Here is a 27,906-nt window from a genome sequence, read left to right as displayed (position 1 = left end):
TTAACGTCCGCGGAGAGCATGGAATCCATAGTTCCTCTTGTCCATCAAATTCTGTTCATCTGAAATTTACAAAAGAAAAAAACTTGGTCAATTATTTACAATGTGGAACATTGAGGTTAAAAATAATTTTATTTTCTTCATATCAGGATCTTAAAATTGAAAAAAAAAAAACACTTCCGAAGATTTAATTATCGTAATACGTAGTTCTTAAATTCATATTAAAATTGCGATCTAATGTACTCCGAAACAGAATAGGAGGCACAATGATTATGTTTTTACAGTGTTAGTGGTTCTTTGCTTGCAATTCTTTTCGTAACGCTCATGCACATACGGAAACGGCAAAAGAAAAAAAATATATGTTAAAAGGCTTACGAGACCATTGCAGAAAGGGACAGAAAGAGAGTGACATGTAGTTAAATACAAATCCAGTATTCGTAAATAAATATAAAATCAAGAGGGAAGACATTCTTTTTTAAAACACAACATCGGCTGAAACAATTGGAATTGTACCAAACGACGCTTTTATTACAAACATAAAGAAAATAAGCCACGTTAATATGGGGGCAGTTCCTTAATTTGTAATTCAGTCAATCAAATTATCATACAAAATGATTTCATCCATTCCACACATATAAACATGTAAAAATGACTGACAGAGACTAAACAATTTGCTGCAACTGCCTTTCATCAAGAATATTTGTACAAGTGAAAAACGTTTGATGAAATTAGAACAGGACTATTAATTCTAACATATGAATACTTATAAGTATTTATTTTTCTGTTCGCGTCTTCCAATAGTCAGGACGTCAACTGACTATCTGTTCAATAGCAAATGCTGTACCACAACTTCAGCTAAAAGGTTTCCTTATGACATTAGAGTAATTTTGGTATAAGGATGTTGGAAAACAAACCTTAAAATGAAACTCAGTGCTTTAACGGGAAATTCTGTCGAGAACTTAATGCCAGTTACAAAATTTATTCATCGACCAATTCAGTTAGAGGGACATATACTTTATCTAATATTTCCATTACAATGATACAGCATGAAAGACGGCTTGTTGTTATTTTTCTATGTTGAATAATTATATCAATATCATTTTTATATTTCAGCTTTATTTCTAATTATTTTTAACGCCATGAAAATTGCTTTAGGCATAAATGTTCATAAGAAAGGGTTAAATCAGTTGACGGATTTAAATCCTTGTGGTTTATACAGGTGTACCTCTGGTAAAATACTAGCCGCAATATACCACTTGGCTAGAAAGAACTTCTCTTTAGCTCGATTTGTTGAACGTCAGACTAGTAAGCCAGGGGTCCCGGGCCCGATTCCTAGCGGAGGTATTGAAATAAATAATGACCTCTGTAACGTGGGCGCCCACGTAACAAAGCCACATCTGAATGGATATCAATATACGCGCACTTTTTTTTTTTTTAGATTTCATCAAATATTGGAAAGTTACGGAAAGTATGAGGTTATTGTATCTCCAGGTTTTCAAGTGTTTTATGCCACCTAAACACCGGAAAATTCGACTCCATCTCCATCCCATCCACCCTCTTCGCCCACTTAACAGTCTTGCTCATTGTTCTACCCTTTCTACTCGACCTAAAGATCGTTAATGTGTTCCAAATGCCCGTTAAATGAATTCTACCGATAGTGGTTTCCCTAATTTGTCTGCTTTATTTTGAGATTTTAAGCCCCTGGCATCACTGACGATTCGTATTAATGAGGGTATTGACAAATTATGAATTTGCTCCTCATTTGCATCAAATATTCGACCGAAATAAACAAATTATCTGTTTTTTGTCACTGATTACTTGATTATGTCCCTTTATCAACGCCAATTTCTGAACCGTCTGCCAATTCACATGTTGCCATCACGAAATGTTAACAAGAAAGCGTTGGCTATGTCTGATCGTGTAAACCAGTACACCATTTTGTCCATTCGGTCTGTGTAGGATGATATTGATAAAACGTATCGGTGATGGAATTAAATATCAATACAAGTTCATGTGTCATTATTGTATCTCGTGTTGCGGTCACGTGCGTGAGCACGCGGCGATTACTCTGGTATCGGTTGATTGACGATCATCTATTACACATATTTCGGAGATAAAAGTACAAGTCAACAATGCTGGAAGACGCCCCAGTTAAGGATTGGCGGGAAATGCAGAACTGTATCTTATGTTATTAACTAGTAAAATGTCAAGCACATGTTTCGTGACATTATCTTGTTATCAGATAATTAAACTATCACGCAATGAGTAGATAAATTTAATTTACTACGTTTGCACTGGAAATAAAAGCAGGTTGTAAAGATACGGACTAATTAATTATCTTGATGAGGTGACAATGACGGATGCCTATGAAAGAAACATTAAACAGCTTGTGCACTAAAGAGATACAGATTCTAAATACCACCAGTAAAATATCTTTGTCATCATTCAGTGGTTTTTTTAATGAACGAATTTTAACTATATATAACATCCTCGTTAACTTAAAAGATGCAGATATTGCTGTTGATAAATCCAGAATTATTTACACTTTTTTCAGATACCTTAGTTAAGACATGTGTCGCTGTCACAACTGCAAAATGTTATGATTGATTAACTAAAGTAAATTAGATGTAGGAGTATGAAGTGCTCTGAGACGAACTTACATATACCCATTGTACAAATTACACGAGTGTAACACGAAATGAAAATGATTATCTTTGTTCTTAAGTTGAGCACAAAACCACATATTCCACATTATGCATTTTGGAAAAGAAGCATTTTCTGCAAGAGTTCAACGATGCTTTGATGTCATAAGTTTTTTCAATATAGGAAATAGTTTTCCGATGTTGCAACTGTTCAACAGATACTGTTATGATTTTACATATTTAAATGACAGTCTTCTGATGTTGCTAATTGTATCTATTCTTCTAATATGTTGATAATACTTCAAGTGTGCTATTGATTTCCTTAATATTCACTTATTCTTAATCTTAACAACTCTACTTATTCAATTGTTTAATTAGCAATTCTGCTGATGTTTTACCGATTCAACATGTAGCTTAACAACTCTGTTCTTGTTTCATTTATTCAATTGTTTAATTAGCACATTCTGTTCTTGTTTTATTTATTCAATTGGTTTTACCGATTCAACAGGTAGCTTAACAACTCTGTTCTTGTTTTATTGATTCAATTGACAACTTAACAATTCTGCTGATATTTTACCGATTCAACAGGTAGCTTAACAACTCTGTTCTTGTTTTATTTATTCAATTGACAACTTAACAATTCTGCTGATGTTTTACCGATTCAACAGGTAGCTTAACAACTCTGTTCTTGTTTCATTTATTCAATTGACAACTTAACAATTCTGCTGATATTTTACCGATTCAACAGGTAGATCTGTTCTTGTTTCATTTATTCAATTGATAACTTAACAATTCTGCTGATGTTTTACCGATTCAACAGGTAGCTTAACAACTCTGTTCTTGTTTTATTTATTCAATTGGTAACTTGACAATTCTGCTGATGTTTTACCGATTCAACAGGTAGCTCAACAACTCTGCTGTTGTTTTATTTATTCAATTGATAACTTAACAATTCTGCTGATATTTTACCGATTCAACAGGTAGCTTAACAACTCTGTTCTTGTTTTATTTATTCAATTGACAACTTAACAATTCTGCTGATGTTTTACCGATTCAACAGGTAGCTTAACAACTCTGTTCTTGTTTCATTTATTCAATTGACAACTTAACAATTCTGCTGATATTTTACCGATTCAACAGGTAGCTTAACAACTCTGTTCTTGTTTCATTTATTCAATTGATAACTTAACAATTCTGCTGATGTTTTACCGATTCAACAGGTAGCTTAACAACTCTGTTCTTGTTTTATTTATTCAATTGATAACTTAACAATTCTGCTAATGTCTTACCGATTCAACAGGTAGCTCAACAACTCTGCTGTTGTTTTATTTATTCAATTGATAACTTAACAATTCTGCTGATGTTTTACCGATTCAACAGATAGCTTAACACCTATCTTATATCGAAGAAAAGCTAGCTATGAAAAATGCTTAAACAATGAAGTTTCCATATATAACCAATAACGTCAAAAACATGAGCCAATCTTATTTTCATTTGTTTACCATCACGTCAATAAGATGATCTATTTTTAGTTTAGCAGACAATACGAAAAAGTCATTCATTGTGATCATGGTTTGTTTGTAGTAAAACGTCAGTACTAAAGCAAAGGCATTGTCTATTAAGTCCAATTAAAGAAATGTACATATGTTGCTGTTTAAAGTATCAAAATTGATTTTTGGGATTAAAATCAAATTAGAAGAAAAACACATTCTATTTATGATATATACTATATCTGAACTGTACTTGTAGGAGTATTAGAGACAGCTTGTTGCTGATTATAAATCTGCCGATAAATAACTATTATCTTATCGTCTATTCTTTTTGGAATTGTTTATAGAAGAAATCATGCATGTAATGATAAGAAACATTTTGACGTAAAGGCCTGTAAAAACTCTATACTATAATATGCATCTGTTGCACATAATCTATCACCAATATAGCAAATGTATTGGAAGGTTTCAGTAATAAAATTAGTATAGAATATATTTAATTTATAGATATCTCTAATAATCAACACATGTAATTAAGATTTTTTTCGGTCGTTAGTTCATTCGTTCGTATAGTATATCGTTAGCCCTTATGGTAGGTCATTCTTTAATGGATTGAATGAAGTGATACAAATGTAAAGCAATGTTACACTGCAGTGAAATATTTTGTTAGCAGCATTATTAAACATCATGAATCGGTCTAAAGACAGACACAATATATTTCAAAAGATAGAACATATTCAATATAACCTGTAACGTGTACTGACAAGAGTACTTAGATGGAATATTTGATTGGTGTATTTGTAATGGTAAAAACGAATAAACGATATGTTAATGAATTTCAAGATTTGTTTTTCAAAAACACAAATGTGATATTCTTGTAAATAATTCTTGTAAAGAAATTCTTATAAATTTGATAGTTATGACTCATATTCTATAAGAACTCTACCTTTTCATGTCATTTCATGTATTCAGTCACATATTTAGAACAAAATTAATTATACTCAAAATCAATATTGAAATTCACGTATCTATAAAGCAAATATTGTATCACCGCTTGGGATTCGACGATTTGAAAAGAAACAAAATCATTAACGATGTTTGCACTTGTTTAATTCACAAAAGAAATAATGTTGGACTAGTTCGTGTTACATCCGACACCGATAGTTATAGGAGTGTCCCAGTTGTTTGCATACATTACACCGAAGCTAATAGTACTAATGGATGCATTCTTTGCATTCTTCCCTGACCCAATGTGTCACACTTATTTAATTACAGAACACTAAACTTACACAGTTTCTGCCAATTAATTTGCCTTGTAATTATGTACCCTCATTAGCTAATTACTGTGTACTGTATGATCCCCGAGACCATGCCTGTGTTGATAGTATTATAATTACAAAATGTGACCACATGAACTTGTACCATTAATCTCTATGGATTTTGTTCATATTCATCAATAAGAATTACTTTGCTTTCTTTCCTGAAATGTTTGAAACCCAGAACACCTACGTTTAGATTCCACTTATAATGCGCTGGCGACATTTTCAAATCGAAAAACATGTTTGTTTTCCTCAAAATAAATTTAAATTCACAAAGGTTGTAGTATAGTAGATATATAAGTACAGTGACACACTGGCCTTTTTAGTTGAAAATGTACTTCGTAAATAACGTGCATGCTAACATCATCATTTAGACAAAAACCCCCAAAAACACGATAAATCAACAGGAATGAAACATAAGACAGCTACACCAAGGCTGAAACATAAGACAGCTACACCAAGGCTGAAACATAAGACAGCTACACCAAGGTTGAAACATAAGACAGCTACACCAAGGCTGAAACATAAGACAGCTACACCAAGGCTGAAACATAAGACAGCTACACCAAGGCTGAAACATAAGACAGCTACACCAAGGCTGAAACATAAGACAGCTACACCAAGAATGAAACACAAAAATGAGGCATAAGAGAGCTAGGTACTAGGAGAAAATTGGCGTAAAACTTTAATGTGTTATCGTATGTTTAGATATATATATATGTATATGCTATTCATTGGCGTTTCGCAGTGGTAAAATACATCTGTATTTGTCATATTCGAGAAACATATTCAGTGTTTGACGGGGGAAAAACTATAAAACATATCAACATGCTTTCTGAGATTTTTTGAAGGGACATATTTTACCACCATGAAAAACTGTTATCTGATAGCGAAGTTTGACATTAAATATATGCACAATTTGCCCGCTGCAGACATATGATAATATATCTTCGGGACCATGTTTTACATCCGAAAAGGTTAAACAAATTACTCATTCGTCTGAATTCCTATATTATAAAACTCTTATCGAGTTGACATGTTTTCATAAAATGTTATCTACTGACATCAAGAATATGGCATTCTGTTGAGGTTTTTGTTTCGCTGAGAACAGTCTGAGAGGTTTTCATTTTTCTTGACAAAATAAATTGACGTTTTTTTTTTGCAACACATCTATTTTGTTCATTGACACTTCACTTTATTGTCTTTATTATCATAAAGTAATGTTATATACTGACATATCTTTGAGGAAATACAAAATAAATTGATACATTCGTGTACTTGTGTTAATGCATTTCGATTGTAAATTGTTAAAACGTGGATCAATACTGAAATATCATCCAATAGACAGTATTGTATCAAAACGTGAGAAATAGAATCTCATGTTGACAGATGTTACTAATTGGATAGGGTAGTATTTTGACGATTATAATTATAAAACATTTATATTGAATATTCATCAGAATTATTAATAACTGTTTTCTAAACCCAAGGACTCGGCTTTAAAATGTGTGTTACTCAGGATTAAGGTTAAGAACGGATAGTATGTTATACTCGAAGGGAGCACTGCCATATGTCACTCTTCATCTAATATACTATATCCTGTAAAAACCTAATTTATTAGATTGAAGTGACATTAACGATATATTGTATATATCTGTAACACATATCTGATATACCCAAGGTAAGATTAACTCCATTATAAACACATCATAGCGAAACTGAAATATGAATCAAACCTATTTATAAGATAATGATGCTTTAACTCGATTGTTTTATCGGATACATATTCTTTTATTGATAACACTATTGGTATATTATATCCATGATTCATATTTCTGTGTGATCCGCGGGTGTAATGTGAATTTTGGTTTCAATACCATCCCTGTAGCGCTGACAAATGTCAATGCTAGCACGGTACTCTTTTATACACATAGTGAAGTCACATATACATGGTGATATCTAGATCTGTGAAAGCAGGAAAATTTACTATATATATATATTCTGTAATATTTTTGACAGTCCAGATGAAAGAAAAAAGTATGACACATATTTAGTAAAACTGGATGAGATCAAGACTTGTAACAACATCGGTAATGTGCAGATCTTTACCTGTCAATTGACAAGTAATTTAAGATGTCTAACAACGATAACACCTTCTTTACGGGTTGACGTTTATTTCTACACTTCTACACTTGATGGTGTACGTTTTTAGGTGAATTAAATCATTTCATGTTGATGATATCTAGAATTTATATTCCTATGTCGCCCTCACATATTAAGATCAACCATCAAGTTTTACCATTTAGATTCAACAGCCCTAGTTCCATTCTTATAACTTTATAAGGCGCCATGTAGTAGCTTGCTGTTTGTTTAGCTTCGATTGATAAATCGATGATTCAGTATCTATTGATTATTCATATGCTGTTTCTCTGATGAGGATTTCAGAAAAGGGTTATTCGATCATGATGTCTTAAAACTTTTTCATATTAATTATGTGTGATTCAATATAACAACAAAGACCGGTGGTAAAAATCAGTTCGCCTTGGAGCCATGTGGTACAAAAATGGTAATTGCACGCAGTGTATGAATGAATGACAGTTGTAATCGGTCGATCTACAGCACAGACACTTCCGATACTTACGTTAGATCTAACCCTCTTTATATACCGTCTTTGTTGGAAAGCATACTGACGTGCTGCGCTGTGTAAATGAAGTAGTTAATGACCATCAAATGATTACAAGGAGCGTCTTTGCCAGTCGTTCTTCTGTGTGGCATACCTTTGTAAACGCTGGTGATGCTTAATAAATGTCTGTTGGACATATTGGTGACCATCCTGCACGCTGTGATATTTTCACATCATATCGATGGAGTTCATTGGTAGCAGTTGAACGTTTAATAACATAGAAATGCATCTACGTTGGTCTCTTTACTATTTCACTATATTCAACAATCTTAAAAATCAAATCCAAATTTCTGTCTGCTGGTTTATTGGAAGTCTACCTATAATCCTCAAAATCAAAATTAAGTACAAACTTTAAAAACTGAACTTATGAAAAAAAAACAACTCATATCTGAATAACATTAACATCTTTATATATCCAATAATTCCTCTCTAAAAGCAGCTACACTTTCATTACCTCTTTATATCTGCTAAGTATTCTATCACTCTGATCAATGTTGCGAATGTATTATAATTTCCATCACTCCGATGACACTTACTTTAGTTACTTACTATGGTTTTCGAAGCTCAGACATCCACTTATTTTTTTTATTTTTAGTTATATGCAAACTCACGAAATTGATTGAATTATGAATCTAAAGCACCCCCTCCCTCGGATCGAGATTTTGTGTTTCAATCAACTTCGGTTTCCCTCTTTTTCTCCTAAAATTGATCGGAAGTGATGGCAAAATCTCGATCCGGGGGAGGAGGTGCGTAGGTTTCAAAATCGATGCCTTCAGCAACGCTAACGATTCCTAGAATGAAGAAAAAGCTGCATGATGCAGTTAAATTCAATATTTAACTCTATAGTATATAATTCTGAAAGAGCATTAGAAGGCACAATCCATCTGTTTATCTTTATTATCGTCACTGAGACTGCCGGTGGTACACACTGCTGGTGGATGTTTGTAGTATTCTGCATTCAATATTCTAATTAATTCGAATATATACATATTTATTTTAGGTTCTCTCAGAATTAATCAGACATATGAAAATTACGAAATATATTGAATTAAGGTGCTATTTCAATTAGTCATCTAGATTTTGGAATTTCTTTCGCCGATTTTTGCCATTAACATCACTGACGAGTCCTAAAAGGACTAAACAGCTGTATGATGCGGTTTGATTTTATCATTTGACTCCAATGTACCCGATTTTAAAATTGTATTCAACGTTTTGGTCACTCGTGTATCTTTTGTACATTTTCAATCACTCTGATACTAGATGCCTTTTTTATAAGATGTATACTTTTATTTCTTACATACCTACAGTGACATTCATCTCTACATATGTCTAATATTATTATAACCTGTCATTGTACTTTGTCAGGTTTTATAAGGTCCTTTACTATTTTTATCTCTTGGATAAATTTCATAATCATCTTACAATAACCTCCATTACTTCAAATCATATAGGCCCACCTCATTCTTACAGCTGCTAGAGATTTGATATTATTACTTTTGTAGTTGTTATCGTTATTTGTGGTATATCCACTCTTTTAGCTTTGGATATGTATGAATTCCGCAAATATCCTTGTGATAATGGTTTTTCTTTTGTCCCAAAGATTTTCAAGCGAAGAGCTGCTGGATATCTTCAACGTCCAGACCTGCTGTTTTAGATACAATGTAGTATGTCTCCTATATGACTGCTAACAGTTTTTTCGTCACCACATGAGAAAAAGATGCATTTGGGTATTCGATGTACTTCAGGGGAAGAACGTTACTAAATCTTTTGATGATATGACGTCATCACAGGAAAACTGGTGCCAAGAGAGAAATCGCCAAAAAATATCTGGTTATAAAAACAAGTAAAAGTGTTGTTATGGGAATCATGTAAGTAATCCCATTCCAGCATCTACAGAGGAGGGCAGGAGAAACAGACTAACGGTGTTCTCACGAAATTTTACCGCCGACGTACTTTTACATCAGTCATTTTTAATATAATAGACAAAATATATGTTTTACAGAGATGTAAAAAAAAGAGCATATTTAAACATAAATACTTAATGTATAGATGTTTCCCTGCATGTTAGTATTTATTTAATCCAGTCGATTGTTTTACAAGTGTGGTAGTGATATAAAGTTGTACTGATCATTATTAAAATGGTGTAAGATGACGTAAGTGAGTATCATAGCGGTTGTCCTTCCCGATATTCAGGGAGATGTTTTAATCTATGCCGTGACGAAATTGTTATGCAGGACAAACTAGAGGAGACGTTTGGGGGAAATGTCATACAAAAATGTTCTTAACCCAACCAAAATCTGAAGGTCTTACTGACGAAAACGTCTGGCAGGATTCTTGTGCAAATAGTTATACAAGTGGTATATCCCTTCGTGGATCGCCTCTTCTGAGCCAACAATTTGACATTCATAATTGAGACTTTCACTAATTTCCTCTAGTTGCTGATCTCTACCTATCGTAATCGTAAACTGTTATTTTTCAGTCCAACAGACATTTTTTTTTCATATTACTAGAACATAACTATCTATATAACTTTATTCCAAACACGATCTTACTTTGAAAGTCAATAAATTAGCAGATAATATTATGAAGAAAGTGCTATGTTCATTGAAATACATATTTTTTTTTTATAATTTTATGTTTGTCACTTTCTTTTGGATCGTTGATAAGGTATAGTTATTAAATTTAAGCGCTGTGATCTTCTGGAGCTCCATAAGGATCAATACCAGTGTGATTAACACCAAGTAATTACCACAGTCACAGTGTCGATAGCTTTTCAATTAATACATCTGTGGGTAAGTGTCGACCACAATGGATACGGTCTCAGACTGAGAATGAGAATGTCACGAACTATGAAAGTCAATTTCCTACAGTATTATCGATGTGTCTACCGTCATGTTGATTTTGTCTAAACGCATCAGTATCGATTGAGATTAGATTGATAGAATTTAATTATCACTCCTTAATGACTAGGAGTTCATGTCTGAAGTTATTCGTACGATTTCGTTAACGTTAAAATGAGATCAAGTCCGGCATTTGTGTTGCCGTCACTAAGGTGTTTTATGGGAGAAACACGTGCTATCGAGAAACAAGCGTCAAGCGAAACAGATAAAGCATTCGGTCATGTAAACGTTTACAGTCTGTGGGTTTCATATCATTCAAAAAGTGTCATTATGGAAAATGGTTTGATAAAATAATCGTTGTCGAGTTGATAGCTTCAATGTTCAAGATGTAAACATTTTTAATGTTTATTAATCAGTAAAATGATTTATTGATTGATTAAAGTAATAATTGATAACTTTAATAAATCAAGTTGATTTAGTAAATAATAAATTGATAGCCACCATAAACGTTAACGAAGGCGAAGATGTTTAAGTAATACTGCAGCATTTTATACAGAAATGCAAGATAAAATTATACATCCATTAAAATTAAAGTGTTCATCTGAGACAGGAAGTTTAGGTACTGTAGTAAGGTATAAAAATATTTTTTGTATCAATAACAAAAGCAATTAAACTCTCTGAAAATAGTTCATAAATAATAAAACATTAAACAGATAAGCTGTAGGAGGTATTAACCAAAATGGAACTGGAATTTACAACTATTTCGCAGTGTTACTTTCAGGATTATTGTCACAAATTATTCAAAGGTACCATAATTATTTGCTTATTTTATTCAAAAAGTAGAATAAAACAAGCGTACGAATGAAATGGTGCCATGTAGTTATTTTTTTTTAAAAAATCACCCGCAAGAATCGACATTCCAGCATATTGTATTAAACAATCTAGATTTTTTTCGAGAATGTGTGATTTATTTCCAGTGAAAAAGAACAGAAAAACTAGACATGCATTGCTAAATAGAATCAGAATAATTTTGCTTCCTATTACCGATTTTTCTTTTACTTACGATACATTGAGCCGTACAGATTGTAAAAACGGTCGAAAATGCATTTGATTGATATCTTTTCTTATGGTATTGACGTTTGTTTTACAAAATGATAAATATTTATTCAAAGTTTTAATTTTCCTTGTTATTTCATTAAATCTAAGAATATGTTTTAAGTATTGTAAATCGTTTACCAAAAAATAATAGTAACGCATCTGATTATTTGCTTCTCTTTTACAGAACAAAACCTCGTGTCTTCATCCCAAGGACAAGTAAAACTGAGTGACATGGCTTATGTAAATAATGGGATAGCAAAGAGATAACATGGATAAGCGTCAAAAAGACCTTGGAACCTGGCTTAATCGCCTAGGATCTTTTAGGATACGATGATATGTCAATCTTTATTATTCCTCTGAGTTCTTTGGCTTGTCCTTATTTGAATCATTTAGACAGATGGGAAGACTTAGCGTCACGCCGTGTTGACTTGATATCTTGATCATTTAGCAATATTCAGAAAAAAAATCTCCAAATGATCGAGTTTCAGTACCAGTAATGATAAAATAGAACTGCCTCTTACATATAGAGATGAATTTCGATGACAGAAATTAGGTTTACAAATTTAAATGCACACTTTACGAAAAAAACAGATAAAGGCATTTACATGATTTGCGATTCTGATAAATAAATTGAACACGACAATTTCAGTGATAAATGGATATTATTGCAAAGCGTCAATATAAAAGACTGCACTGTAAGGTCAGTAGACCTACGAATCCATACATACTTAGTAATAAAAAAACTCTCCTGAAACAGATTAACCTCCGCGCGTCACCATAAACAGGAGAGCAAAGTAATCAAAATGGGGATTAACCTATCAAATAGAATGGGTTTATTATTGGAAGCACTTAACGATATTGGCTTAATACCGGAAATGCCAAACCGGAAGTGTTCCTGTACTGGTTATTTGCAGTATGATGTTCAGAGTGTGGTGACCTTGTTGGCCGTGTTCTTTTATAAAGATGGTTTATTCACCTACAAGGGTGGTATTGGAGCTTCCCTTGCTTCTTTGAGGAGGTAATAAATATGATATAAGAAGAAAATAACGTTTTTGAAATGGGTGACGTACATCAAGGAATATTCTTTTTCTGACAATAAGACGGAATGCCGGAACCTGTTTAGAACTTTACACAAACACAATGAGCTGCTTGTTTTATTTCACTTGATTAGAAGATAATAAATTCCATTTCAACTCTATTCAAGTATAATATATCACAACTCAATATAAGGTGTGGTCGACCAAAAAGTCATTCTTATATTTATTTTGTATTTCTAATTAAAATATCTTAGATATTTTATTTAGCACATTTGTGTCTTTCATTCAACGTTTTAGATGAAAATATTACATCAAACAAACTTTTAGTTTTTGTTTTTCAGATACCAGTGTTTTGATAACTATTTCAAAGAGTACACGTGTTCATAACGTTCGTTCGAAATCACCAGTAATCATCCGTTTTGTTTGAAAATCATAAAGTCATTAAATTGTGAGGAATAGTGAGCCGTCCCTTCTAGACTTTCCTCTGTCGCTTCCTTGGTTTCAACACCTTTTGAATACAAATGCTTTGGATCTATTTTATATATATATATGTTATCCTAAGTTTATATTAAAACGTGCTATTGTCTACTTTGTCTTTTGAACAACCCCTCTAAATAATTGAAAACAAGGTTTGATACCAGTAAAATTATGTTCGCGACCTCGTTTTTTCTGTGCAACTTTTGCATTTGCTTGAATGGACACATAGTTTACTGGCAAAATCCTCTTTACATCAAAGAACGAATTTACTATATATATTAGGAATGTGCTTAGAATTAAGAAGTTGACGTCAGATTTAAGTTTATTCAAAATAAAACATAAAACATGCACTCACCCTCATTCCTGTTTCCGGACAGTGACATCGCAGCCTCAAGCACCTTCTGAAGCAGTAGCTGATATTCGAATTCCGAGACAGGGCTAGAATAAGGAGGCACCATTCTTTTCCCACGTGGCGATGACATCATCGCCTTGAAATAAGCTGCTCTCTTTTGAAGGTCATAAGAACCACTGTCACTTTCGTCTTGTATCGTTCGCTTTCCCCGAAGTGCTTTATCCATGCCATGCTTTTTCTGTAATTCAGAGTTATCTTTTTTCCCTCTCATAGCAGAAAATGATGACATCCTTCTTCGTGTCCTTGCCTTCATTGCCTCTATCATTCGAAAGGCCTCTTCTGGTGATTCAACCAGTTGTGTGACACGTGTATTGTCTCTGTATGCTGGTACACTCTCTTCCGAGTCAAACATATGCCCATATGTGTCTGGGGCCTCTTTCTGAAAGCAGAACATTCATATATCGAATTTAAACACAATAGTACTTTTATTATCCGAAATACGGTAATAGGGACCCTTTCTGAATCCTAAACGGTCAATACTTAATGAACCATCAACACCAACAAAAATGATACTAATACTTAATCGTACATAGCGAACAAAGAATGTACCGACTAAAGCCAATATGGTTGAATAAGAAATAATTGAAATGCTGTACAACTGTACGAATAAATTTCCGTTTGCTAATGTGCTGAAAATCATTCATGTTTCACATTATAAAAAGGAAAGTGTAGAAATCCGAGGTATTTTAATGTGGGAACAGATGAGGGTTCTACGCTTTTATGATTACAAAAAGAAAATATATTCTTAACTGTCACGTTCGTAATATATCGTCACAATTCCGGGCAACATATCAGAATATCACGTTATCATAACAAAGTCTGCCATGACTAAACTCAGTTGCCTGAGCTGCAGGTGTTGCAAAAACACAATGTAGATTACGTATCTGAGAGTGTTCGGTCTGTTTGTTGTCTAATGAACGTAATCAGTAGACAGTTAATCTAAGCTTAATTAAAGTCAACTGTGGTCGCCATCAACAAGTATAGGCTCGGACATTAATCTTCAGCGTTTCTAGGATACAAAGTATTACACAACAGACACACAAGTACATATCACCTTTAAGGAGGAGAAGATAGAAGTTGAAATCAGAATACGACAATGTTTCTATGTCTATTTCTACTCTTGCTTGGCCATAAATATGATGGTAGCCGCACACACTGTATTAATGACTAGTGATTTCCTAACCCCATGCGTCATTGAAAGGTGATGAATAAAAAAAGAAACTCTAACATTATAAAACAATAACATTCATCTATAAACATTTATGACTGGCTTTTAAAGGATGTATAACGTTTGGCAATAAACGCTGTCAAGGAGTACAAAATTTTCAAAAACTAACTTTTCAATTTTAGAAAATTTTATTGAAGAAACTGGAACTTCATGACAATACAGTTTAACATTCTACTTTAAGAAGTATGTTTATGATAAGACATCTTTTTAGCATAGAAGTTTTATGGTGATAAGCCCACGTTTTGAACTTCTTTTGATCTATCTTTGACTCCCTTTATAACTATTATCATCTAATACGTATTTAATATTATCATCATCACCATTTCATCACTGTCACTTACACTATGCTCTACCTTAATATATGGAAGATCATATTGTTTGATCAAAGCCTGAATTATTATCCAATGTAAATCCGACCCAAGTGCATATACTGTTTACTGCTCATAGCAACCCGAATAAAATATTTTATAATAACGGTGCCTTCATTTGTTTTAAAAATATTTGTGATGTGAATATATTTATGAATACAACGCAAACGCGTATATATGTAAATTGCCAAATTGCCAAAAACGCAAATTGGATGGGAAGCCTATTGGTTTCACACGTTTGAACACAAAGTGTACCATTTGGGATCAATACCATTCTATAAAATGGCTCTTGGACTTGCATGTTTGGAGGATTTTTCTATGTTTCATATTTTATGTATTTTACACTTTTACTCTTAATCGTCAATAATTGATTATCTATTTTATTCTATCCGATATGAAAATGTGTACCTATCAGAAGATACGTTTGTAGTTAATGGGATGGAAGGACGGCCATCTTGACTGTTGATATATCGATATTGATTAGTCCAATAGCTTTTATTTGTGAACAGTTTACAATTTTGCCATGACAGAGTAGAAAGGGGAAAACTCGAATATTCCAGCATGTTAACAAATGTAAATTCAAATTCAATAAAAAAAGGACAAAATCTGAAAAAAGAAAGATTTACTCCAATACTCCTGAAAAAAGACCAGGTATTTCGCAAGAGTAAGTGTCTTCTGCTTCATCGAAGACATCCATTAAACCTTGGTCAATCTTAACTTCATTAATAGGCAATACAAGTGACTGACACTGACGCCAATATTTCGTTTTGAAAAATCGCTAAATGTATATGCAGAGAGTAAATGTTTTAATGTCTAGTGATATGAATTCAGTAATTAGATGCAGTATCTGGAAGCAAAATTCCAACAAAACACGATAATCCGGTAATCATGAAATATACTTCCAACAGGCAACGGAAAGTGCAGCGGAGAGAAGAATCCTTAATGCTTATATTTGTGTAGGGTAGCCACCAAAGAACACTTTATGCAATTACACATAAATGTCACATGCTGGACACCGTAGTAGGACCAGCCTAGGTCATATTAAACTGACGATGTGCTAACGGTCTCTGAGAGCTGACTGATTTAGCTGAATGTCAAGCAGAGAACAACAGGCATCGATGTTATACACTTTACTTAGTCTCGGTAAATGAACAGAACCCATAGCCTTCCATGCTTGGAAGGAGATATAGCACAAGGCCTAATGCGAGTTAATGATTAGTTAGTTCTGAAAATTTGTTTATGAAAGAGCGAGCTAGGTTTATCATTAAACAATGGAGATAGCAGGTTCTGTGCGTATGTTGAAGTTGAAGAAACACAAAATTATTGTTTAGTCGATGATCAGTTAACCATTCATATCCTTTTCGGAGAATGAATTGCTATATTTCTTATGTATGATTTGTTCTCAAATACGTTAGAGGTGAGATATTTATTGCTACAAAGAAAAGTGGTCAATACCAAAAGGACTAAATCAAATCAAATCAGTCCACGTATCTATAGAAGTTACAGAATTGAAATAAGGGATCAAGATCAATAAACTGAAACTATCAGGGTCCGAAACAATGGAGTATCATATGAATTCAATATCAATGATGTTAGAAATAAAAGTATTCGGTTTATATATCCACCATGTAATAAAACAACAAACATACCAACTCCAAATCTACCTTTCACTTCAATCTGTCTCACCTTTCACATGGCGATCTTTGTCTCTGTGAAAGAGGTGTTAATGTGTACTTGGACATAGTTTATAATACTTTGACGTTAATTCTCCTCGAAATGTGATGTAATCTGCCTCACAAAAAATTCAGTTTTAGGTGCATGTGACACATTAGTGCGCTCAACACGTCTGTCTACTTCGCCACAAATTAGCACCACTAGGCATGAGTGTCTTAGAAAGTCACAACAGAGCAAAGAGGCGTTAGCTTGAGGTCGATATTCTACAGTAGCTGGAATAATGATCGCAAAGAAGAGTCAATTCGTTCTATTACCTAACCTTTTTTTTTATCGAAAACGTATTGTTATGTTAAATAGACATAAAATGGAAATGAAATAGCTCTTGCTTTCTTTGATCCTTTAACTCACGAACCAACACAGTTTTCCAATAGGCCACACAAACAATACTATGCATCCGTTCAGAATGGCATTATCTGGACCAATAATCTTGATATTTTCTTTTATACTGGTGTCGACTTCATCATTATAACATATTCATACCGTAGCGTTAAACTTCAACGTAGCTGTGCATTGCATTGTTGCTATCGTCTTAAATGATGATTATGAAAAACTCAAATAGAGTCTGTGTTTCAAAAACGGCACACCGTGTATATAACGTGACATTACTAACTTGGATTGACAGAAATTTAAAAAGGGTATTATTATCCGGATACTTTTTTTAAGGAGTCAACATGTTAATAGTTTTGTAAATATATTTTGCTCTGGTTTTATGGAATTTGAGATTGGATTATGAATTTGTTTTTCAAACCCACACATCTGTTCAGGTCTTTCCAGATTTTCCTAACATACATAAATAACAATGCGATTACATGACGACCGCTTTCTTTCCTGCAATAAAAAGCTCCTCTCTGTTATGGTGGTACAAATGAATATAACAACAACAAACAAAACAAGTAATGCCAGCATTCTTTTAATCTATCGGAAAAGATCAAACCTTTATGCATACTGTCTCGTCACCTGAAACCTTCCGATAAATGTGTGATATAACTCTAGTGCGAAGATTCATCTCGCAACATCTTTTCTGTATGCTCCATCAAAAGTGTCTAATGCATGAAATCTTACAACTCTGAATATTTATGTTGGAAACTAAACCTTTACACAATGAAACATTTCCATATGAAATTTCTGTTTTATGTTAGATCGCAATCTTTACACAAGGAGCTCTCGCCATTTGAAATTCTGACGTGTTATATCATAAACGCTTGAATAATAACACCTTTCATTTTCCTTTTTTCATATTTTATCTGCGATAGAACGAAGTGATAATGCAACGTTTTTGTGTGAAATAATCCTTTTTTAATTGGGAATTGTTTTTTGATATGAAAACAATACTGACTCCATGTTGATTGAGTGATGAAATCCATTAAAACAGATGCTCTCTGAATTCGAATGTTTTACACTAACAACTATTCAATTAGGATTTTCTATCTGCTGGCCGGTGGAACTCTATCGGAACAAAACGACACCAATAAAGGGTTTTTGAAGCTGTAAACATGTGTTTGATTTAAAACCGCCACAGTTTAGGGTTTCTGCCTCATGTCGACAAAGTAACTAAATAAACCATGAAACAGAACATAACGTTACAGACTGGACAACGAAAAAAGGCAATATCATATGTTTTATGGTAAGAATTAACACAGATACAGGTGACACTAATATATTTTTGGTAATTTATTTTTTCATTAACAATTACATCATCATCAAATATCCGACGCATTCATCTGATTTTTGCCAGTAAGCCAAGCCAGGATTCTATCGCGAAAAAGATTGATTATTAAATTGCAACATTAATTAATGTTATCAAATACTTCTAAGCTTGAACTAGCCTGTACCAAATCCTTACACTATCATCCTATCACCTATTTAAAGTGTTCTCACTTAACGATTTGTTTTGTTATTTGTTTCTGTACCTCTATAGAAGCGTATAAACACTATGGCAGCTACATTTTTCATGACACTACTTGAGTGTCATTGACAAAATGAACAGTTACCAATTAAGCCAAAGAGTATTTATTATTTCATTTAAAAGTTCCATTAAATATTTTATTGGGCTTTTGCCATTTAAGCAACGAATATTTGATATCATATCATGGTCGTAACTCGGAAAGCTAATCACCGTTCGAAGTCTTAATACCCATTAACTTTGGAAAACAAGATGATTTTTCCCTTGAATATATGTTTTGTCAATCAGTTTTATATCAAAATACCCCGTCTATCAAGTAATTACATACCTATTAGGTTTTTTGGGGGGTAACATAGGCATTGAAATAATGTGGTAGTTCCTGAAGTTGCTGTTTTTTTTGTTTTTAATTTTTGTATTTGCTTTACTTGTGTTTGCTTGGGTTCATATATTTGCTATTTCTCCTCAAACTCAGCCCTTTTCACATTTTAAAAAAGATCATCACATTTTTAAAAGATCTCTGTCGTGTACATCTCCTCAGGTATAGATGTAAGGTTACTGTGTGGCTTCATAATCTCACTTTCTGGTCTGGATGTTCTTTTCTTTTTTGATGTGTGGTTGCTAGTGATGTTATTTGCCCCCCCCCCTCCACCAAACCCCTCAGTGGAAGTCACCTTCCAAATCTAGAACAGCTTGAAGGACATCATTTTCCCTTAAAGAGTGATAGTTGACATGCCTGGTAATGATCTTTAAATCATGCGGTATTAAAATCTATAATACGATAAATTTTATCAATACGCCACTTGCAATGTTCAAATTTCTTTCATTCTGATGTTGTGTTTCGTTATTTCGCCAGATTATGGATTAATAATATTTAAAGGCAGAAAGGGAACAAAACGAAGAATCACTGACTAATTCAGTATGATATGGTGGGAAAGGGAATAATTTTCCCATGCTTCACATGTGCGTTATCGATATTGGTAAGGGAAAAGCCTTTAGTTTAAAAATTTAACAAATTTTTCGGATTGCTATGTTTCTGTCCACATCATACAGAAGTGAAAATTCTGTAACCATACACGAGTTTAAGTAAAGGCATTCAACAAAATCATTCTTTTCTCGTAGTATATAATTTCCCCAATATCTATCTTAGTGATTTGTGAAATTACTGCTCCAGAGTCCGTGTATAATGCCCCCGCCATTACCTGACGGTTCGCGTATAATTCTAATCATTCAGAAAGACAGCTGATAATCAGAAAGAAGTATTTATCACCAACTACCTCTCTCTTCCAAAACGATACTTACCATGAGGAAACAAGATTAATGCTACAGTGGAAGGCTGTTTTGTCCTGCCTGTATTTAATATTCTTATGTCTTCTTCTTTACCACCAGTCAATGATGAAAGTATGAACTTTACCTACTATCACTACTGCTTCATTTCTAAATACCCCAATAAATCTTCAAACGTATGTGTAGTTAAAGCTCATTATGTAAAGTAATGTTCCCGTTTTCAATTTTCATTCCTAGTCGCCAATATAGATCACCTCTGTTTACATATGTTCTGTTCCAAACCCAACTTATTACAGTAATACCAATTTGATGATATGCATTTAAATACAAATTCCGATATTATGAAACATTCAAAATTATCTAACATTTTTGCAAGATACATTGCATGAAATATTTTCAACATCGTCTTATTTTCAAATCCGTATGAAAGGTCTGGTGTGTATTCCTGTCTTTTTCGTTTGCCATGCTCCTTTGCGATGGGCACAAGGTAGGTCTATGTATACTATGGGTCGGCTATTCTCCTAACCAAGGATCAAATGTCACTTGTATCCAAGCATACGTGATTAGAAACCTTGTCCTGGGTTTGACAATAGTCGATAAATACAGAAGATAGAATTAGAATTCCCAAGTGGTATTAAAGTCCACTGTCACAATAGACCACATATCGAAGCCTTCTAAACGACCCAAGTCAATCAGTGGCGTTCATGTGTTTGCATAGCACATGTAAAGACTCGCAAGGGTTCTTTTCTTAAGTCGACAAGACGTCATCAGTGTTTTCATTCGTGGAGTAACTGATAGAATCAAGTGTCTCATAGACAGAAAAAAAGCAAGATTACAGGAGTCGCACATTGAAGACCTCTGGCATGACATGCACAGTTTCTGCCGAAGTTGTTTCGAAAACACCGCTGGCTACAGTTACCAGACTCGAGTAAATACTATGTATAAATTGTTGAAGTATCTAGGGTGTTTAACTTCATATTGATGATGATTGAACGAAACCTTTGAGTGACCCCCGCAGTCATAGGACGCTCTTGTCAGTTTAAAACTTTCAAATTTTAGGGATATGTGAAACCTAAACCAAACCATAAAAACCCATAATTCACATCACGATCTGTATCATAGCTTGCTTCAATAGTTTTCCCGCGGCAGCCGAATGTGTAGACTGAAATCATGTTAACTAAAATGACAAACGGTTAGTAACAAAACCGTTATTGTTTTTATTATGGAAGACAACTTAAATTCTATGGAGTATCTAATCTTTCTATTTGATACCATATATATAATCGACATTTCAGTCACGTTTTGCTTTCTGGTCACAATCCTGCTAATTGGTGGTCATTAGTCGACTTATAAGTGAAAACATTGGCACTACTTGTAACTAATGCAAGAGAGTAAGGTTAAGGAAGTATTGATCTAACAGGTTATTGAAAATCCTGGACATTTTGAATAAAAGGTATTTTCTAGTATGGTGAAAAGAAAGGATTGTATAGAGTAAATGACGGATGCTTTAGAACTGGAAAAGTTGATGTAGAGGAAGAATAGTCAGGAAAAGTGGAAGTGTGTTGCAGAAGAGATATAGAAAAGAGAAGTGAGAGATTGTTGCAGAACAGAGATAGACAAGAGAAGTGGAAGGTGTTGCAGAGGAGAGATAGATAAGAGAAGTGGAAGGTTGTTGTAGACGAGAGATAGACAAAGAGAAGTAAAATACACCATACAGCAGAAATGGGTAAAAGAAAAGTGACAGGTTTCTGTTGGATAGAGGTTGGTGTAGAGTATGGGATGCCAACGGAAAAAGAATGTAATGTTTCTATGGTAGTTATTTTTGCTTTACGTCTTATTATCATTACAGATAGAAGTGGAAAAGAGATGTAGAATAATAGAAATGAGGAAAGGGAAGTTCAGGATTGCTGTAAAGCAAATATGAACAAAACAAATTGAATTGTTGCTGTATGGTACAAATTGGCAATGAAAACTATAAAAAATGGACAACGAACACTATATACTTCATATACAGAGGACGAGTGGAAACGTCAGTATATTCTGTCAATATTTGATCAAACTGATAAATTAGTTCACTGCCAAAAATTGTGATAAATGAGGCGTGGCCGAAGACAAAAGTTGTTGTAAAGAGAATGAAGGTATTTACTGCTGGGTGAAGAAACTTTGTTGTAGAAAAGTGTATGTTATATATAAAATTTTCTATAGAGAAATATGAATAAGATAAAATTTTGTTTCAAAATAAAGTATAATATGAATGAGAAAGGCACGTAAAATATAGTGATATTACTGTAGGCTTATATATTCAGGGCAGTATAAGAAATAAGAAAATAACTTGTGAAAATAATCATTATATAAACGCAGATTCATTAAAACTAGGGCAAACTATGAACAAAAGAAAGATTTACACGGAGATTCCATAATAATTACAAGGGGAATAAGGTCAGGTGTTCAGGAAGAGTAAGCGTCTTCTGCTTCATCGACGACACCCTTCATATAAATCAATCCGTGTAAACCGTATTTTTAGGGGGAAATGAGAACCAGTTTTACAGCAACAAGACATCACAATATAAATATTAACTCATATCACACAATAAATACTTTCTTCGCAATGAGATCATGACTATAATTTTTCTCATAATCTCCATCAACCTTCAACTCTATAACCCTGTTTTGTACTTTTTTCATGCAGGTTGAACATTTTAAAAGCAATCTCATGGATAAAATCATATCGATTTCAGTGATCCATACATTTATTGCTGCATGTGTCATACATAAGAAATAATAATAAAAAAACAACAAATTATCAGGAGGGTTATAGTTATATCGAGTATTTATATCGAACGATAAGCCAATGTTAAGGGTGATACATATCGCTGATATAACTCCTGAGTCATCAGAATATCAGCCTTTTTATTGATGCAAATCACATAAAAACACATTCAAGCAAATTTACTTTGTGCATTCTTTAATATTGCAGATGGCAGACAGTGCTGGTGACCTTAAGTCTCCGGAGTTTGCAATAAACGTTTTGATTCGTTCGCATAGTGGCACGGTTCAGAATATACATAAAAATACTTGTTCTTTTTCAAAATATTGTAAAATCAATAATTATCGTCTGGATCAGTTTTCTTTTCTTTTCTTTTTTTGTTTCTTCAAAGAATACTTTTTTAGTGTACACTTGTTTTCGTGGATATGTATACCTCAATAGATCACTAATATATAATTTGACATATGAATTCGTAGATTAAGTATACTGACGACGTCAATGCAAAATACTCCCCCCCCCCCCAAATTTTTTTTTTTTTTTTAAATTACGGTTTTACAACATGCCATAACAAAACCAGAAAAGAAAAAAAATGGGGATGAATGGACCTCTCCATTTGACGTGTCTTACGAAAATATCGATTTCTTAATTCAATTTCTGAATTGGTATTCAACAGTGCAAATCACAAGTGTGTTTGTTATAATTTTTAAGTCATCTCTGAAGTCATTAATTGATAAGATCTGAATTAACAGAACAGCTCAATATCGATCAAATAAAGAAAAGCAGATACAAATCTATTGAGATACTCTGGAAAGAGGATAAATAATGCCCTGTATTCTAGGAAGGTGAGTGTTTTCTGCTTCAATGTTGACATCCACCATGTTAATCTAAGTGAATTCAATACAAGTCATGTTCTGAAAAGTTCGTTTTGATTTCTGATATTAGAAAGGTTATTTACGACATCTTTGTCTTTTGCCATGATGTGAACCTATTAGTTGTGTTTACACAGCGTCTTACGCCTCATAAAATTCTTTTCCGTATGCAGGCAGAAACACGTAACATCTCAACATTTGAGACAACGTTTCATTCTGGAAGATAACTTTGAGTTTGGAAAATATTTGAGTCTAGACCCATGATAGTTCTTATGTATAAAGTTAAAATAAAATCAGGTAGGGTTAAAATGAAAAACAAATCACAAATAGAATCAAATATCAGCTTATGAAAACAGGTATTTTAGAGTGCAATAGAATCTTTAAGATTAATATTCATGTTTCATGTTCAACCAAATTGCATAATAATACTGTTGATAAGTATTTGGTACTTCTAAGATAAACAATGAAACTATTTAACCATCTCCCAGTAATTCATATATAGGAAAGAGTATCAATTCATCAGAGAGAGACTTTAGGTAAACAATACTATTTATATCCTCTTACCACGTTTCAAAGACAAATACAGACATTTATTGCAGATATCTTTATTATGTTGACTGGGATTGTGAATGTCTTGCAGCAACAATTACATGACAACCCGCTAGTTAGGATACGCCGAGTCAAACAGTAAGTTACCTGGCAAACTATTTTTTGAGATAAATTAATTTCATGAAAAATGTACGGGCAGACTAAACGAATCACATGTATACTTTTAACTGACCTACTAAAGTTGTGATATAAGTGAATACTAAACGAAAAACAGAAGATATTAAATTCAAATTCAAATATATGATATTCATGTACATGGTGGTACTGTTGTTGGTTTTTTCACAGTTGTTTGTTGTGCCATGAAACCCTGCGTAATATATCTACTTCTACGAAGGTAGAAATAAGAAAATTAGATTGTTTCAAACTCGACTGAAGCCAGTTTTTATTCTATTTACTTTCCCGTCTGGAAAATAGGTTACGTTACCGTCTTTCGTGTTAAAAAGTACTCGATATTTTTAGCTCCTAGTTAGAGACACGATATAAGATTTCACTAAGTAATCATCTTTGTCAGAGAATGTCTGAGGAACATTATTTTGTTGACAAACCAGGCACACAGGAGCAAATATAAAATTTCAATAAACACAATTACAGCTGTCTTCCTTGATTTCTCTTTATTTCGAGGCCATAGTTAGGGCATCATCCGATTATAAATTTCTGGCGTTTTCCGGATAAATGTCTCATTAACGATATCATGAAATGTCTCGACATGTTGCAAACTTGGTATAGTTAAGAAGTGAAATCAGAGTGCAATGAAATAAAAAAAGGATCTTAATGAGATAAACATCTGTATAGAAATCGTATATGTCATGTAACGTGACGTCAAAAGTGAGCTAAATATAGAAAATCATCTTTGAAGATTGATTGATAACAAATTGGCTATTGAATTCTATAAAACGTCAGCACTGGTACATCACTCCCTCCAATGAACGTCTGTACAGATATAGTTCTCGTGTAAGCATGCAGACTCTTCTCCGGCAAAGGTATAATTAATATCAACCACTCGTTTTCCTTAAAAAAACATATCCGTGCATGTTCTCAAGTGCACACAAGTCCTATCGTCACGTGCACAAATATGCTATTAACTTGCAATACACAACATTCAAGATTCTTTATCAACCGCCGCTTGGAAATGTAGTATACTAAAGCATGATAGTGAAAATCGATAAAACCATCTATTGTTATTTAAACGTTAGCTATTGTGATGACTTAACCATACAAATATTAGATATTTATCGTATTTTATCGTAATTGTACTTAATATGACTTGTAGGATAATTCATTTACTGGATTACATTTACTTACATTTACAATTACATTTTCATTTGACTTGTACATATTTATACTTATTTTTTATACTTTTATATTTGACTCGTATATTTTTACTGACTTTTTATGCATTCATATATTTGACTTCTATATCTTTACTTTTTTACTTATATATTTGACTTGTACATTTATACTTACTATTTTTATACTTTGTACATTTTTGCTAACTTTTTATACTTCAATATGAGAAGAAATTTCGTAGAATAGAAAAAAAAAATCAAGTATATCAACATTTCCTTCTATTTCATAATGAACTTTAATGTAACTATTTATACTTAACCAATATCATATAGATTCAGCGCTTGCAGACCAGACAATTTTGTCTTTAACAATACCAAACATGATACAGTACATAAAACGAACATTGCTTTTTTTAAATCACGAGTACTTGCTTTCAAGGAGCATGCAAAAGCCTTCGAGTTTTAATAACGGTCAGCTAGTTCACTATTTCTAGATGACATGAAATCCGAATTGAAGTCCTCTCGCCAAGAACTCAGTTCAGCTATGTTGTACGATATGAAGGGTTCATCCCATCTTTAAATATGCACTTGGAAGATCAAAATTTGACTAACAAGAAACAACAGAAGTATTTATCTTCGTAGTAAATGCTCTATTAGATTTTCTCCTTTAATATTTAAACTGCCATATAATTGAATATAGTATTTGGATGGTTTTACATAAAAAATATGGAGCTCCAAAGTAGAAAGCAAAGATTGGAAAACGATTCAATCAGTGATATTCTCAAAACGTCCACAAAGTCTTAGGCCTGATTTACTTCGACAAAACACATTATTTTGACCATTATGAAGGTAAAACGTTTCCAATCTAGTATAGCTGACCTCCAGTCTTATTTGCTGAAAGTTTATCAACAATCATTCTCCAACATTCGACATTTAAAACAAGAAATCCACAATAAAACCGTTTAGCATGTTCCGTGATATGCAACTAAATTATTGCTTTGAATATATATTTCTTAGCAAATTAATGGAAACAAGAAAAAAAATGCTTACCGATTCGCTCCAAAGAGAATTTTCTGTGAAAGCTTCAACTCCAAAAACAGCCACAATCAGAAGCCCCACAACCGTTATCGAGTCCAAATTCACCATAGTGTTATCAAAGCACCTTATCTTAATCTTAACACTTTATATACACGAAATTGAATAAAGGGGAAAAATACAAGTTTCAATTTGACGAGTATAAAAATGTCCGGTGGGGTAGAGAGTCGATGACGTTGATGGAAACGACCCTCTTTAAGAGTTAAAACTTGTCCTTAGTGCTGTCAGAATCGGTGATATATATAGGATGTAGTTGCCATGGCGTCCGGACCTGTTACGTGAATTCCCCGAGATGTCAGAGTTTCTGGTGTGGTATCTGTCTCCCTCCCTTCACGTGGGCAGATATCGTTATATATGGCTTGCTAAAGCACACCCCTTCTTCCTTCGCTGAAGCAGTTAAGGGCCACTTACTGATCAGATATCAGCCAATGAAAACACTAGCTTTGGATTATTAATATTAAAATCTAGCGTTTTCTCTGGACAAATCCACCCTGCAAGCAACACCATTGCCTGTGAAGCGTTGACTATGGGAGGAGGATCAATGGACTAGGCGTGTAGCTGAAGGCTCCGATACAAGCTTAGGACTAACACCGAATTAACACGAGTAAACATGCACTACTCAGTGAAGAGTGGTTCACATGCAAATGTTATCACAACTGGTATATTGATCACTAATAAAGGGGGGAGATGATTAGGAACATATTAAACGATAGACATGGATACAAATATAAGCGTGCTCCCTTTCATACTTACTAATTAATACGTACC

General features: G+C 33.3%; 1 protein-coding gene across 1 annotated transcript; it reads right to left on the bottom strand.

Annotated features, from left to right (window-relative positions):
- Window positions 1-27,189, bottom strand: LOC132556775 (uncharacterized). Its single transcript, XM_060221217.1, has 3 exons — window positions 27,094-27,189; window positions 13,939-14,374; window positions 1-59 (listed from the first exon to the last, which is right to left on the bottom strand). Exons 1-3 carry the CDS (start codon window positions 27,187-27,189, stop codon window positions 1-3), a joined length of 591 nt encoding a protein of 196 aa, XP_060077200.1.
- Window positions 27,190-27,906: the final 717 nt, after the last annotated feature.

The sequence above is a fragment of the Ylistrum balloti genome, unplaced genomic scaffold (assembly GCF_031769215.1).
Source record: "Ylistrum balloti isolate Yb309-2 unplaced genomic scaffold, AGI_CSIRO_Ybal_v1 Utg370590, whole genome shotgun sequence".
Taxonomy (NCBI): Eukaryota; Metazoa; Mollusca; class Bivalvia; order Pectinida; family Pectinidae; genus Ylistrum; species Ylistrum balloti.
Note: the sequence above shows the minus strand (reverse complement) of the source record. Positions and strands in the feature narration are given on the sequence as shown.

Excerpts from the sequence above, each read along its gene's own strand:
- LOC132556775 (XM_060221217.1), bottom strand. The coding sequence starts at position 27,189 with ATGGTGAATTTGGACTCGATAACGGTTGTGGGGCTTCTGATTGTGGCT. Across the intron at positions 14,375-27,093 it reads ATTCTCTTTGGAGCGAATCG|AAAGAGGCCCCAGACACATA; the intron begins GTAAGCATTTTT and ends TTCTGCTTTCAG. Across the intron at positions 60-13,938 it reads GTCCGGAAACAGGAATGAGG|ATGAACAGAATTTGATGGAC; the intron begins GTGAGTGCATGT and ends TGTAAATTTCAG.